Source organism: Egretta garzetta, unplaced genomic scaffold (genome assembly GCF_000687185.1).
Source record: "Egretta garzetta isolate BGI_Z169 unplaced genomic scaffold, ASM68718v1 scaffold126, whole genome shotgun sequence".
NCBI classification, from domain to species: Eukaryota; Metazoa; Chordata; class Aves; order Pelecaniformes; family Ardeidae; genus Egretta; species Egretta garzetta.
Genome location: NW_009260128.1, coordinates 2,878,631 through 2,895,792, shown reverse-complemented (window position 1 = coordinate 2,895,792; position 17,162 = coordinate 2,878,631). Strand labels below are relative to the sequence as shown.

Below are 17,162 nucleotides of genomic sequence, written 5' to 3'. Positions count from 1 at the left end.
CTAGCCAATCTTTTCTGCATTCAAAATGAACCTGAAAATATTGTAGTCTGATATGTTATTTCTTTTACACATGAGATTTTCAAAAAACCAACAAAATTATTGTATACATTTATGAAGGTTTCATAAGTTCAGATAGTTCCATTTAGAAATGATCACAGTTAATCAGCATTTAACAATTAAAAAAAAATTAAAAAAAATTAAAATAGTACATAAAGAGTAAATATGTATTGTTTTGCTTATGAACTCTCATGTATGCAAAATGGTTGAATATCTATTTTACTTCCAAATTGCATCTAGTTATTACTGGTATTCTGCTAATAATATAAGAGAAAAAGACAACTTCTTCCCTTAACCCAGAGTTTTGACATCTAAGTCTGTCCTTATACCATGCATACAGATTAATTCAACCACATCTTGCCTAACCCTATAATTTATAAAATCACCCAAATGAAAGCCTAGATTATTCTCTTACTAAGGAATTTCTCTGCAAAATTTTCAGTAGTTTTAAAACTTAATGGGTGCATTTGTGTTGGTTTTGTGTGTAGTTCTGGATTTGTCATTATAAGTTGCTTCTTCTGCCAGATCTCACCTTTGAGACTGCTGAAACGTGCCCTGAAAAAAAATCTATTTAAATGGAACAGAACTGATGGCAAGAGAATTATGTATTTTTCAAGATGCCTGAAGTCCCAGTCTGTTAAGAGACTGTTGAAACTCCACTGGACTTTTGCATCAGTGGATGGAGTCCCAGCCGTTTCAATGCCAAGGAGTCAGAGAAATTATTAAACAGAAAAGTTCTAGTAATTGCAAAATATTAGTCTATTCCTTAGGATTCTTCTATATAATTTCTTTTTTTAGGACTTAGTCCAAACTAGTTTTAAAATGCCTCAGGTGACAGGGCTCTTTCCATTTGCACAAACTAATAGATCTTCATTGGACCATTTTTCCTGATACACTAATTGATCTTTTTTTTCAACTTCATTCAGTTAGCTGGTTTTGTGCACCCTGGAGACATAGTAAATCATTTCTTTTCCTGCTTCTACAGGTACCATTACAATAATAATAAAAGGTTGCATCTTCAATTTAGTCAAATGTACTTGATTTTTTTAAATTTTGCCACACACCCACATATTCAATATCACGTTTCTTGTCTTTATCAACAAACCAGAGCCTCCATCAAGATGCAAATACAAAAGTGGCAGCTGAGGAACATTTCAGGAGTGGGTGGGGACCACACAGGTGGGGAACATCAAAGACTACTGGTACTAAAGAAATAGCTCTGGTGCACTTGTCACTGGGTTGGAGAAAGTCTCCTATGCAAGCTGTAGTTAGGCAGAGTGTGTTGTTTGTGTCTAGTGAGATAGGTGCAACAAACTGCATCTCCCTGAGCATTCAGCTGCTCTTGACACCGATAGTTTCCAAATGAATCTTTGCTTTGGATCATTTTCTTGATGTTCTTTAAAGAGAGGTTTCTGAAAATTTTCTTCTGATCTCTCCTTTGTTCCTAATTTAATTTCATAAATTATCACTACCCAAGATGGATCTAGTTTAGGTGATAATTTCTGTAGGCAATTCCTCTTTATGCCACTCTCTTATATGCCTTTGAAAGCCACCACTCTCTGATAAGTTGACAGTGACCCCTCCTACTGCACATATTTGGACAACAGATCTCAAAATGTCAAGCCTTATCCATGCCTACGTAATAAAGGACTGGTCAAGTAATCATGAGGAATGAGAACTGCTTCCTGTTACTGGTGATCAAGGAGGCAGCGCTGCTGTTTTGCACTTGTCAGATTAATCATGTTCTCATTTTGGCCAATATTCCTAGAAAAGCTCTATCATTTGCAGAGCTTCCTACTGAAATCTATGGAGAAAAAAAAAAAAAAAGAAAGAAAGAAAGAAAAAAGAAAAAAGACATAGCTATTCCATCTGAAGTCTGGAATAATTTATGCTGCTATAGCAATTTACCAGCATTGATCTCTGTGTAGAAAGCCACCCTACATCAGTAGAAAAGAAAAAAGAATAAAACATGGTCCATAAAATTGTTTTTCACTTGAGAGTTTTTTAGACAGAATAAGCTTCAGATTGTGCTATAAGCATCTTTTCAACCATAATACATAACCCTTTGAAACAAGAAGGATGTGAAATCTAAAGCAGCGAAGTTTTGGTGGAAGTGGGGAGGAAAATGGCAACAGCACACAGACCCATGGTAAATGATAGAAATTTAACTCACTTTTCAGTGACAAGTATGGGTGGATGTAGTAAAATTTCATCCATTGCCTTTGCATTTAAAATAGATACATATATCTGCCTATCAGGTTATTTGCAACAAAAATTCTGTGTTCTGTTGCTGTTTGAACTTTCTAACTATGTTTATTCTCTGGAAGACAGTATCTTCAACTTAAAAGAAAACTGAACTATGCTGGGTAATTTTATAACTATTTTCCTTGCATTAGGAAAAGAAAACCACATAGAGGAACATTCAAGTATCCTTGCTATCTTCTATGATGCTATTGGAATAATTAAGCAAGCAGAATTTGGGGTCTGTTAATTTTAGCATTTATTCTAAAGAATATTGTTCTACCTAATGCAACAATTTAGCTGAAACAATAGTGATATAATTGACAAAATTACATAATAATTATAGTGCTTTAGAGCAAGCTATATTAAGGTATGACTCATCACTCACTACATAAGAAGGTACAGAATTACGTCAAATCCAGCAGTGCAGTGCAGTATAGTGTAGCTGCAGCCAAAAATGAAATTTAAAATCAGCAAAATTTCGTTAATAAGTGGGGGGAGGAGGGGAATTAATGGAAGGTATGACTATGAATTTTGCTATACTTTAATGAATTAAATTTAAAAAGTGACAATGAATAATTGTACAATTTCAATCAAGATTTTAATCTTTTTTAGAAAAAATATTTAATATATTTCACTACTTGAACATCACACTTCCTCTGGCAATACTTGTAATAGTTTGCTTTACTGAAAAGGGAGAACTATTCCACTCCTCATCTGGGGATATGATTGGTGAAGTGGAAAAGCAATGATGGAATTTTCTGAGATAATTACATTTCTTTATTAGAATACTTTATCAATGATCATTTTGAAAGAAAAGCTGTACAGTGTAACAATCAAGCATAAAACACATAACTTCCCAAGAAACATTTTGAGTGATTTTATATAATAGAATTTGATTGAAAACAATTCTGCTAAAAACTGCAGAGGCTGAATATATGCATCTTGGACAAAACAGTATTGAAAATTTCTTCCTTGAATAAGTCTTACTTGTTATGCAAAAGTTATATATACCTTCTATCATTTTCCTATCTGTTAATACTTTCCTTGATAATAAACATAGTCCCAGTTAAAGATATTATTTAACGGCACAATTATCCCTCATTAGCAAAGTTACTATGCTAAGCTTTTTCTATCAAAAAGTGTGATGGTTTGTACTCACCAGGTGTAAAATTGTATCGAGCAGAAAACCCAACAGATTCCAGCTCTCCATCAGCAAAAAATTTAATCCATAGGAATCTGCCACTGGATTTTATCATAGGTGGATTCTGCTGTCCACAGAAACGTCCAATGATTGGGGAAAAGCCAAAAGGTCCATCTCGTACTTCAATATGGTCAAATTTACACTCCCAAGAAGGCTCTATGGAATATTTTTCATCAAAGTGCAGTTCAATGCATTGTCTAGGGGCAGCTAGAGAGGGAAAAACAGTATCTTATTAATTTCTAAACCAAGACCCTTCAAACCTAAAACAAAATTAAGGAAAATCAAATTTATCAATTTCATATGCATCTTAATGTTTTGCTTAAAAACTTGTTTGAAAATTAGTACATCTGTATTTTTATAGGTTTTACACCATCAGCTTATTTGTCTGTTTATTTCCTTTTAAAAAGTGCTCATGACAGCATTTCATAGCAAAACTAAGAGAAATATCTATGATGTAAAGTAAAATACAGTTTAGGAACAATCTGTTCAGACAGAAAATCTTTCTAAGAAACTTAAGTATCTGGAAAACCAGTGTTTTCTATTGTTTGGGGGGGAGGATATGTTAATCAGAATACTTTTTTACCTAATGCTCACAAAGATGAAGAAAAAACTGATAAGAACTGATATGAAGAACAAATTCTGTTCCTATATGTATTGCAGACAATGACAAGCTTGGTTTGGTTATACTCAGAATTAGTTTTCATCTCATTTGAAATATAAGGACAAATGTCGTGAATTGTCACTTAAGAAACTAGATAAGGATGAAGCAAAATTAACGTCTAACTAAAGAGCAAAGAATATTCTGCTGAAAACCTTGAAGAAACTTTATAATGGTCACTTAATTAGACATATAAATCATCTTTATTCATAGATGTTAAGGCTAGTGGCAGTCAGAATGATCTCTCAAACAAATATTCCCTGGCATCTCCTGTATAGAGCAAAATAGCTACCAGTTGAACTACAGTATTTTCTTAAAAGGAGAAAAAAAAAAATCATAGCTTTGTCTACAAATTTTAATGATGCAGTATCCCTGGGGTGTGCTGCTCCTATGCTTAATCTTGTCCATAGCAAAAAATGTATGCCTTCAGTGTCTATATCATGCTGTGATATAGCCTTTTGCTGACAAAGCCTTCTGCCAAGACAAGAGTTTGTTGTGTCACTGCCTGCTATGCTTCTCATGGGATCTGTCCTACCCTTTGCACATATTAGAAGAGGTTGAAATTGCTATGAGCTTTGCCTCAGTTACCATTCTTTGGTAGCATTCTTTGGTTACTGTTCTTTGGTAATGAAAACATGCAAGATCAAACTCCAAGCCGAGTGCATAACCTTAACATGGAAACTACTGCCACTCCAGCAGTCAGTATCCTTCCATTTCTTTCCTCAGGAATAATCAGAAAACTATCAGTGTGATCAGAACCTAGATCTTGTATGTATTTTGAATATTTTAAATTGAGGCTTTTGGGGGATGAGGTCATTACTCACATAAGAAGGGAGGCTATTTAAAATGAACTAAATAAGAAGACATTAGGGAAATCTTACAATCCTTACATAAGAGCACAGTCAGATCCCATTTACAGCTATTTCATGTAAATAAATACAGCTTCAGTTTATAGGAAGCATTGAAAAAGTAAGTTAATAAAACATGTTATTTGAGAAGAAAGATTATTTTAATAGCTTTACTTTCAATGTTACCATAATTGGGTGGTTGATATTTATTGAAACATTTAATTTAACATAAGAAAGAAACCTTATCTAGTGTTCTTAATTTGAAGAAATCCACATTTAGAGAAGTACTTACTATTGGCTTGTTGTTATTTATACCAATTTACAGGAAATTTGTGAACTTTGTTCCCATACAAATTCAATAGCAAAATAAACCCCTAAAACTTTATATATAATTGCACCAAATTCACAGTCCGTGGAAATGAAACTACTTCGACAGTACAAAAAAATCTTACAAAATTAAAATCAGATAATAAAGCTTGTAAAGAAGACTTTATTAATGCTACCATTGGTGAGATTTGAAGACCAAAGTAGAACTTTCAGATTATAGTAAAAGCCTGAATAACTGGAAGACATCTTTGATTAATTTTATTCAGATGTTTCTACCCTTGACCACATATTTATAACAAATATTGATTTAAACTTAATGAAGCATTACTAAGGCAGATGAGAACAATCAGCACCTTTCAGTCTGGGATCATATTTTTTACTCTCTTATTCCATTTAAGGAGATTTGTTGAAAACTACTCATCATTTCACCTACAGACTGCAGAGTCAGGTATCAGAAACTACATCCTGACAATGCTTTAGGTAATCTTAAGAATGTTCGTTAAGGCTTGAAAATCTTACATACCCACTATTCAAATATTACACTATTAACATACCTAAAGCTTTATTGTAATGCTTTAATGTTGCAAACTAAATATGAAGATGAATTCTGCTAGTATTGCTAGTGTCAGACAGCATCATACCACAGTGTGTGCCTGCTCTGCTTTCCACAGCAACAAAGAGATACCCACTTCAAAAGTGGCTTATGCCATTAATGTAACACATTTGTCCTTTACAAACATCCTGTGTTAGGCCTTCACTACTCTGTTTCATACCAAGAGGAGGCTTACAAGTGCTGGCCCATAGTAAAACCCTTAACAGGTCTTCTCTGAATACAAGACTCGTGATAAAATGGGCTTGAGGCCCCCTCTGAATTATAGCTCACTCATTTGATATAATTTTTGGTGTTGAAAAGGAGCCCTAAAGCCAATTATAGCCTCACTAAAATATACAAGGAGTCTTTGTGGGTAAAAGAGAATCAGACCTACAGAGTTATGCATGAGATCTATTGACTTGGTGAAAGCATGGCCTGAGAAAAAACTGCACAATTTCCACAACCTCCATGTAGCTCTCTGAATCTCACATTACAAACTAGTTCTGCGATCAGAATATTATTATAGTTTACTCTTCTCTTATTTTATTTATTTTTCAACAAAGTCAAGACAAGGCTTTTCTTAGTGAAGCTCAGTTCTTGCTAGAGGATCAGAGAGAATCACATCAGCTCAAGGAGCGCTCAAAAGTTTCTACATTTCCCCAAAGCTCCCATGTGTAGAGGCTGTTCCACTTTAAGGACGGAGCACTGACTATTCATTAACACCGTTTCCCCACTGCTAAATAAAACAAGTCTGGGAATGAGTTTGGGGGCTGGACCACTGACTGCTCATGCTCCTTAAATGTTAAAATTACGTCCCAGCATCATTTTGGCCATGCCAGTCAGAACGGCCAAAACATGTACTTAGGAATGATGCAGTGGTTCACATCAATCAAGGACCATTCACAGCAAGCAGTTGGTACCTGTACTCTTGACTGGGAAGGTGAAAGGAGTTAATCCGTTCATGTGTGATTGTGCCTATCAGCTTTAAGGCCAGTGAACATTGCCTGACCTGTTTCAGGTATTAGTATAGGTACTGCCTGTGTCCCAGCCTGCTCTGCAAGCTAGTTCAAACAGGATGAGGTCCTTCCTCCTAACTCTCCTGAGGAATGCAACACTTCATGTTTCTGTAACTGTAAGGACTGTGGTGATCACAAAAGATTGGGCAAAGGGAGGAAGCGGTGCTATACACTCATCCCTGTACCTTTTCATCACGTGCTTTTAAATGCTCCTCTGTGCTTCATCTTGTACAATACTTAGAATTAAAGGTTAAATGTTTTGTTTGCAATACTCTACCTAAGAAACAAAATTATTCAGATATTCCTGGCAATGTCCATAAGGAAGAAAACACACAATTCAAACTCCCAACTATAACTTCCTTTTAGTGAAAAAGGTATCGGTTTGGACCTATACTCTGGCTCTGATTTCCTTGCCAAACACAAGCTAAAACAAGCGGGTACTGTATAAATACACACCTTGTTCCACAGCTTTTGCAACAAAGTGTGTGCAAGTGTGGTCACAGTAAAATTTGCAGAAATACAGTGAGAACAAGTCCTGAATAATGACTAATAATAATGGATATATAGCAACAGAAAAACAAAACAAAACAACTAAACAAAAAGCCCAGAATATGCAATTCTTTGAGACTAAACTGGAATCTGGCCATCTAATCAGAAAAGGAAAGATGGAGTGGTCATTTCTGGTATCCTTATTCACATGTAAAGCCCATGCACAACTTCAGAATTTCTTCTGTGGCTACAATGTCAGGAAAAGTTGTCAAGTCCAAAGCTGTTTCATAAAATTATTTTCCTTCAAATCATAAAAATCTTCCATATTTAGCTTCCAATTATCTTTCTCCAAAAATGTTTAATACCATGGAAAGACTACTTAATGCCTGCATGTCTCATCATATTTTTCATCTAATTATCTTACACAAGTGCTGTCTCGAGATTTTACATTTGATGACAAAAAGACATTGGGTACCAACTTGCAGTAGAACTGTTGCAGCAAAACCACACACTTAAGGCTTTAACTCTGATCAGCCTCTAAGTCTGTGTAACTGACAGCTGAAGTTAAGCGAAAAATCTGTTTCAATTTAACAGACTGCATGGAAATGAGACATTGAACTCAACACCTACCCCCATCTATCTGAGCTGCTACAGTACTAATAGTTTTCAATAATCCTCGGACTTTATAGTTGCCCAGCTATTATTGATAAGAAAGCCATCTATATCTTCCTTTTAAAAGAGGATTCTTTCCTTGTTTTGATGAAAACTTTTTGAAGACAAAAATCACTGTGAAATACAAAAGGACTTTGAGCAGAGATTTTTCACACTGTGATATGTGACCATTTTCTAACACCTGTGAAATATCTAGGATTAAAGAGTTTAACGGTTTTTAATGAAAGCATGGAAGACCTTCAAGAGAGCTAACTCTAAATGTCCACAAACAGATAAAGTGGAAGATTTATTTCATATCTCTGTAAAGCAGTTCTAGTCTATATCTATATTTATAAATAAGCATTTAATTATTAAAAAATGGAGAATGGATAAAATTTTACAAATATTTCACTTACCGGATTTCCAAACAAATTCTTAAGATACATTGTGTTGAGCATGACTATTCCACTCCCCAAATATTTTTAACACAGACAAAAGCCTTTGCTCCTACAAAATCTCCTGTGCAAATTTCCCTTTGGAGCACACGTGCCAAATTTTCTGCAGCCTGGCAAAGGCTATTGCTGCCATTGCTGTGGTTGTTCTGGGCAGCTGTGAATTTTGCCAGGTTAGAGTCATGAATACGCAAAACAAGGGTGAAACTGGGCCCAACAGGGAGTTTAATGTGTACACTCAGCTATTTCCTACATTTTCTATATGCCCAATAAGACTGAAAGAAAGAAAAAGAACAAATTCTCAATGCATTTTGAAAGGCAGATGGGATTAACCAGAAGCTCCTCTACAGCATAATAATTTTTGTACTGAGTCCATGACTTCTGGATGACCTAAAGGATTTCTTTTAGAAAGGCATCCAATCTGGACTTTAAAATTCTTAGTTGTTCCAATAGTTAATTATCATTACTACTAAAAAAGAAGAAAAAAAAAAAGAAAATAAAAAGAAACTTCTAGCTGTTTGATCTGCTGATGCCTTTGACTGCTAGGATAGAAGCCTCTGCAGTCAGAAATCCTCTTCTCTTTTAGAAACACCCAGTCTATGATCATGGCAATTTTTGCCAGCTCCTTTACTTCACCAAAGTAATTTTGAAATGATAAAAGGCTTGCATACATTTAAGATGAGCTACAATGTTGGGAAAAAAGTTGTATCATGAGACAAAATTCAATTTTATTACAACACACTATGTGCTAGAGTACTCACTCAAGTCCACTAAAGTCAGCAAGAATTGTGTTTAGGGAAGCCATCAGAATTTGCCCTAGATTATGTTTGATAGCAAAAAATGAAGGAACAAAAGTAAGCAGGCAGGAAGGAACCTGGTGATTCATATATGTATTTAAATGCACGCCATACAGCTGTCAGTCTGGTATATACAGTCCCGGTATGCTGAACTCTCTTAAGACATACAAAGGGGAGATAAAAATGTGGGAATGCTATTACAGATCATATCGACAGTCCCCCTAGTTTGGTACTTGGTATTCAACACCAGCCAGAACCTGTTTGAAGCATATCGAAATCTCAATAATAAATATAGGAATAAGATACATATGGAGAGGTTTCTGTCTTACTTGAAAATTGAATGGATGTTTATGTCCTGGATTAGCAAGGATTATCCACTCCATAGATTGTTATCTGACCTCAAAGATATTGCTATGAGTAAAAAAATTAATCCTTTTTTTGAAATCCTTTAACTTCAATATCTTACGCCAATGAGTTCCACAGAATATTAAAGATAATGGGGAAAAGTCTTCACTTGCTAGCCTTCTTTATCATTTTCTGTCATTTTTATATATTGTAAAAAGAATACGCAAAAATAATTGACTGTAATCACAAAATAATTTTTGTTGTCCTTCAGTGTTTCTCCTTTTGCCTTTTTTGAAAACTGCCACTTTTTAAAATATCATTGCTCAGACATCTTACTACATCTCTGTTTATTTTTGTGCCGTCTTTCAGACATGACTATTCCTAATCTTTTTAGAAGATCGAAATAGACACGTGGAGATCAGAGCTGAAAATGATGTGCAATATGCACGGTTCTCATCAAATTGTATACTGATAGAGCTGCTATCATCATGGGTTTTAAAATACCCATTTGCAAATCAACTGTTGATTATGGCTGAACAGGAAGCAGGAAATATCTGAGTCATAAGAAATTATGTACAACTGGGTTTTGCCAGACTTATTTTTCCCATCAAATATAACAAGATGTCAGTTGAGTTCAGGTTACTCTTTTTACTACACATTGCTCCAAACTAGGCAACATGAAATTTCATCTTCACCGTAGAAATTGGTTGATTAAATCTTTCCTTCCTAAATTGTTCTTAGACATTTCCAATTTGAGCTATTCTAAATCAGGTTATTTCAACAACATATTTTGCCATCTTACAATTTATCAGCAATATTTTTTTAAGTATTTAATTACTATAATAAAGACAAAGGTCTTTACAATAAAGGGCTTTCAGTCACCTTCTTACTAAGAGGAGGAACACCTTATGGCCTGAGATACTGGACTAGGTTTTACAAAAATGGTCATATTTTTTTCCCACAACTTTTCTTTTTAATGATAAAACACATCTCTGTGCTTCAGACCTTTGAAGATAAAATAGGCTTACTTCTTCCCAGCCTCACAGGAATGTTAGAAAGATAACTTGATCAATACATTCAAAAAGACCTGGATCTAGAAACCTAAGTGTAACAAAAAATATAAAATATTGAACCTATACATTTATCTTTTTATTTTAAATTTTATTTTTATTTTAAATCAATTATTAAATTGTGAAAGAACTTACATGTTTATCACACATCTGCTTAAATTTTAGAATCAAGTGGCAAGACTGGACAAGTATAAATTTTCTTTAAAGGGCTTGTTTGGTTCCATGATTTATAATCACCTCTTCTGAATTCAGTCAGGTTACCTAGCACTAAAGTGGAATTCAGAGATCTCAGTCATTTTGCTGTGATTTTTTTTCCCCAAACAGTACATACAACATTTACTATCCATCCTTTCCCTGGAAGATTTTTATGAAATATATTTCTTCTATTAGCTTGGCACTAGATTTGGAAAGACACATGCATTTCTGAAAGGGTTTAGTGCGGGGTTCTAGAGCAGCTAATTCCATTTGAATCAGCTATACACCTTTGGAAATCTCTCTTGGTACTACCTGCATCTTTAGTAAAATAAATATTTCTATAACTCCTGGCTCCATCATTTGTAGTTAATAATTGTGTCCAACCAAGCATGAATAGAACAAGTGTCAGTGTTGTATTCTGCATGTATTCACAACTTATGAATGGGTCTTCTTGGTTCCAGTGACTTACCATTCTGCACCTGATTCATCTTTTCTGCTACTAAGCTCTGACAGTATCTAATCTCTATTATTTTCCAGAGATTCATTTTTACAACAATTCCTTCAACATCCGTTGTGCTAAGACTGATGGAAAGAGACTGCGTAACTTGCTTGTAATACACCTCTAGCCTTTCTCACAACACCTCCGTGCCTGCAACTGTCTACCCTTTAAAAACAGTGTCTTACAGATGTTTGGGATTAATGTTTATTCTTTTCTGGTTTTGTTTTGGTTTTCTTTTTTTTTTTTTTCCATTTATTTTCATTTCTTATGAACAATTGGATGGAAAATAATTTTACACTCACTATATGGATATTTTCTGTATGACTTTCTTTACTGTACTCTGCCTAGCTATGCTTGTCATCCCTGATTTGGTTATGATAAGTTTAAAATACCTATATGCAAGTCAAAAGCATTTTTGTTTCCTGTGTTCACTTTTTTTACTCATTTTAAAATATTCTTTGTTCTGTCATGTTACAGCATTTCAGGTTCTATTCATTCTCTGAATACCCTAAAATAAATTATACTGTATTTATTACTAAGTGATTCATGCATACTTACCACCTGAACTAATTTATGAGTGATGTCAGGAAATAAATCAAGTATTTTACGGTATTTCTTGGTATGTTCTACAAAAATTTTAAATTTTTTACAAAAAAAAAAAAAAGAAAAAGTGCAGATAGAGCTTCTCTAAATCTTGTGTCTTGAAAAGATTTATCATGATTATATAGGCTTTACCTGCTCTTCACATACAACATAAAACTTTTTTTTTTTTAATACAGTTAATGTTAGAATATAAAGATTCTTCAGCTAGTCACCTTCTATAATGTAGACACACTCTCTGTCAGGAGGATACTTGTTGGGGTAATTGGGAGAAGTGAAGATGCCTCCTTCTGCATATTTTGTCCAAGTTCCACACTGCACTGGTTTCTGTCCTTCGGAAGTAGTTTGCTTTTCTGTGAAACGATCACATTAAGCATTACACAATTAGCTCACAAAGTATTATGTCCCTATGACACTTAGAACTCTCTTACAGAATAAAACAGTCCCTTCTCTCAGTGGCCTCAGCTTTTTTCTGTTGAGACTGAGAGTATGATCATTGGCCTGGGGGAAAACGAGGATGGTTTTTAGGGGTACAAACATATAATTCTTACTCAAAACATTTTTTAAAAGCAGAGAAGAGGCTTGGATGTCTAGCAGAAGACATATTTGTACTTCTGTTTAAATAAAAACCTTGTAGGTTTTAGCACATGCTCAAGAAATGGGAGATGTGAGTTTCCCACTCTTATATCTCAAAAGACTCAAGCCTGTGCTCTATCAGCAAGCTATGTGCTGTAATACAGGAATACATCAGAGTCGCAAAATCAGGAAAAAAAACCACAGAATTATGATAAATACACAAATTATTTTAAATTCGCAGCAATATTACTCTATATTCACTGGACAGAGATAGACAGGGGAATTCCTGGATTCTGGTTCATAGATTATTTTTATCTTGCTGTTTACTGTAAAATTAATAAATAACTCTGAGACCAGGAATCACAGCCCAGAACTTTCCTCCTCTTAGGTGAATCATCAGAGAGCAGAGTCAGACCTTCTTGTTTGCTTTCTTCCTAGCCCTGAAACTCTTGCACTCCTTTCTGCACATCGGCAGAAAGGCTGGAGACAAAAGCTTGAGTCTGTTCAGGCTGAAAAAGATGAAGGATCACTTCCCGGGCACCATGCTTTAACAAGTAGGCAAAAATAAGATGGATCCTTCAGAGGGAAAAATCCTGAAGCTGGTATTAAAAGGATAGTAGGTTCTAGACCTCACACATTATCCAAAGAGGACTCCTGTGTTTTGCTCCAAACAAGGTATCTATATCCAAGGAGTGTCCCATCTAACTTCAGCTTCTGGTGTGTAGAGCTGATGTGTTTGAGGCTCCCTCTTATGATCAACGGAGGGAGACAGGTACCTTCCAAGGATGACTTTAACCACGTGAGATCTGCCTTATGCTCTGCAAGCATTTCTCTTTCTTCCTGGTCTCTATCCAAGCTGAGTACAACACAAAACCTAATGTCCTGAAATTAATTCAGACACAAGTTCAGACATGCATTGTGCTTAGCAGCTCTCCCTGTTTGGCTCTTACCACACCATCCAGGGCTTTGAAGAACCTCATTCTATCCTCACCCTGCACAAATGCACCCGTGATATACCCAATTTCAGGTTATGAATTCTACTTCAACAAGCAAAAAGATCTTAAGTGTAGATAGCTCAATGCCCAAGCTGGACTTTCCAATTTGAAATCAAGGGCACTTTACAGACTTTAGATAGAGTCAGGCTGAGTCTTCAGTTAGATCTAGCTGTGGTTCAGGTCACTAACTTGTTAAAAAAAAGTACCACTGGATTTTTGTGTGTGTACAGGCACAATAATACTCAAAACAAATGAACAAAGGACAGACACTGGAAGTAGGTGAACTACTAATAATATCAAGAACTAAACTAACAAATCAAATCCATACTTTGGACTCCGATATAATGTCTGAAAAAAAATGTCTGAAGTTTACATACCTGTTCCTTTTTTGGTTGCCCCAGACAAATGTAGGATGATTAGACTTGCTACAACTGAAAGAGAAATATGCATTAGATATCATAGTGTGATAGTACCTGCAATCAAATCAACTTTAAACATCTATCTTAGAAGAATACAGATTAAATAGAATTACTGTAAAAAATGTTTCGTGTTTACTTGCACCTTTAAATTGCAGGTTTTGTACAAACAAGTTTATTTGTGATCTGCCCTTGTAAGTATTTATCTTTGTAAATGTATCCAAATAAAGAGGAGATCTTTTGGGTTTAAAACAAAATCCTTAGACACTGATGTTTCTCTCCTATTTTTTTTCTTTTTTTTAATATTAGAGAAAAATATCTTACTAATATTTACTTATATATTCAGAGCTTGGGCAAGTAATAGAAACATGGGTGCTCTTAACAGAGGGAGACAAAAGCCTGCTAAATTTCAGTGCCACTGGACTCACTAATGCCTCTCGCTATGGCATAATAAAATTTGAAAATGAGTACTGGGAATATGAAAGAAATGAAGGGTTGGGTTCTTCACATCTATCAAAGCATTTGCAAATCCCCAGTGAAGTAAATTATTGTGTGTGCTTAACAGCCTCATTAATCTAGTTTGTTTGACTTGTTGAGAGGGTGTGGCTTTGTGCTGCAGTGATTCTGCAGCCTGTTTTACAAACAGAAATCTCCTATCTCCAACCATGATAGGACAGCTATGCCTCTTGGGAGCAGATGTGACCTTTCTAAGATGGACTTCAACCTGGAGAAAATTTCTGAGTTTCTGGGAGTTTCCAAACATAACAATTTAACTAGAAAAGGCTATGAGGAAAATACCTGGGCTGGTCATAATGAGACTGCTTTGGAAGATCAAAGTGACTAGCTAGCTACCTATCATGGACTGATGATAGCACTTTCTTGTCATCATCCATATCTTCTTTGTTGGAGACAGTGGCATAGCAAGAGCATAAGAGAACAGATCTATCAATTCCTGGAGTGCTCAGAGTTTTGACCCCAGCTAGTTTGGCGTTAAACCTGGACATAGTGCTCAGACTCCACTGAAGTTAAAGTGGAGATGAAGTTGTGTGTTTATTCTGAGTATTTGTTCTGATCAGCTGCCATTTGTATTGTTGACTATGATGTAGAATCGATGCACCTGTGGTCTTTAACAAATGTAATTGAATGGCATACTTTCCTCTTCTTATCCTCAAGAGACACCAAAAGTCATCGTGGGTTAGTAACCAGCTACCTAAATCAGCCTTTCAGAGATGGTGCTTTCATCATTTTCAGCTTTTATTGTGTGCAATTTTTACCCCGAAGGAAGCCAGTCTCCATATTTCCAGTATTCTGATGTCATTGAGATCTCTATTTCTATGCCTTTGTCCCTTCCCATGTGACAGAGGGTTCGAGGCATGGATGATGGCTACCTTATTAAGCAGGGAAAGGCTGATGTTCTGAGAAAATGAAGGCTTGGCAGCATATTCACTATTTCTTGGTCAGGCTCACAGCCCCTGTGTCTTTTTGAATCCCTCAGCTAACAGAGACGGATGTTGGCAGAGCTGGTAGTTAAAAACTCTTCTGTGTTGTGGGCATTCAGTGAGAACATTACATCTTCTGCTCGGATCTGAATGCTACCCAACCATTCATGCCCTTATGCTCCTCAGGGATAGATTCTGGAAATACACGCTAGCTGGGAATCTGCCCCCCAGCAGTATCAGAATCCAAAGGCAATGCAGGATTCTCCCATTTACTAAGTTGCTCATTTACTTTAGCTGTGTTTCATGCAGTGAACATACTACATCTATGCCTGTAGTCCTCACCAGTCAAAACCTCATTTCTCAGTAGTGTAAGGTGGATTGGTGTTAGAATATGGAGCCACCTGCCAGCGTTCTTTCTGCCCACAAATTTGTGGAAGCTAGAATAGGACTCACAACAGCCAAAAAACCCACATGAGAAACATTTCTTCTTAGGCAATTAGTAACAATTCATATGATTCTTACAGGTTCATTTCCAGCACCTTTATCTGTTAGCTCACCCCTCCTTTCTTATATGAAAGCTGAAGTTCAGAGAAGTAAAGGGAGTTGGTCCAAGGCACAGAGATATTATTACCAAGAAAAAACACAGGTCTTTTCAATTCCAGCTGTAATCACTAGAAAGGATGCTTCCAAGTCGCAGAGCTAGGTTATTCCAACGCAGGGAGCTATACTTACGTATCATCATGTCACCATTGGTTATTAATAAGGAGTCATAATAATCTCAAAAATAAAATGTAATAGACAAGAAGAGACTAAGAGACTAAGTTTTTTTTCTGGACATATCATATCTAACATTTGGATAGAAGAACTTAAATACTTCTACTGTATTGCAAAAAGAGAGAAAGCCAGTTGATTTAGTGGATTAACACCAGCATCACTAAAATCTGTATATTGTCAGAAAGTAATTAAAATTACAGGCTTCATGGGAAAAGATAACACAATATTTTTTTTACTTAAGCAGTCAAGGCAGTCCATTTTATTCTATGACTCCTTGCCTTTTTCTTTCTCAAGCCACAGGAAAAGAATAGTGCTTCTCATAGAGGAGGAAAGAAAAAGAAAAAAGACCCTAAAGAGACCAATCAAGCAATCTTCACTCATTGAAAACTGTCACTTGGGAAGCTTTGACAGTACAGCAACAATATTGGCATTATCAGGGTTTGGGAATTATTTTAAAGAAGTTTCCACCAAATTTCTTGTTGCATTCTGTCTGTCTTCCTCCTCCCCCCTTTCCCACCTAATCACAGGTGTAATTATAATCATGCCTTCTAGTGCCACTCTGATTACGCATCTTTGCATCTTTTTGGATCTGTGCATTTTTCATTACAAACTGCACATTAAAAGATTTCTCTCTTGGCCAGGCAGCTTTTTGGAGGCTGTGCTTTGGCATAGACAGAGCTTAGCCTAGCGAAGAGTTGTTGGACAAGCAATACCTGACCATAGCGCTGTTATTTTACAGGTGTGGGTGTAGACAGAGGTACTGGAAGGAACTGTGGCCAGCCAAGCCCCTTCAGTAGAGCGGACCCTCTGCATAGCTGAGGCGGAGAGGGGGTCCCATCCACGCAGCCCGAGGCCCCGGGGGTCTTCGACAGATAACTGTTACGTTTCGGTGTCCCCCGGCTGCTCCTGGAGGATTTCACC

At 35.9% G+C, this 17,162-nt stretch overlaps 1 protein-coding gene across 1 annotated transcript in view; it reads right to left on the bottom strand.

Moving 5' to 3' along the window:
- Positions 1–15,324, bottom strand: part of NETO1 (neuropilin and tolloid like 1) — a 63,916-nt gene extending 48,592 nt beyond the window's left edge. Inside the window, exons 1-4 of the mRNA XM_035896940.1 lie at positions 15,303–15,324; positions 13,990–14,043; positions 12,257–12,394; positions 3,461–3,709 (exon numbers count right to left, since the gene is read on the bottom strand). Of these exons, the coding sequence (XP_035752833.1) occupies positions 3,461–3,709; positions 12,257–12,394; positions 13,990–14,043; positions 15,303–15,324 (463 nt within the window). The remainder of the gene's footprint in view (positions 1–3,460; positions 3,710–12,256; positions 12,395–13,989; positions 14,044–15,302) is intronic.
- Between the last annotated feature and the right edge of the window lie 1,838 nt (positions 15,325–17,162).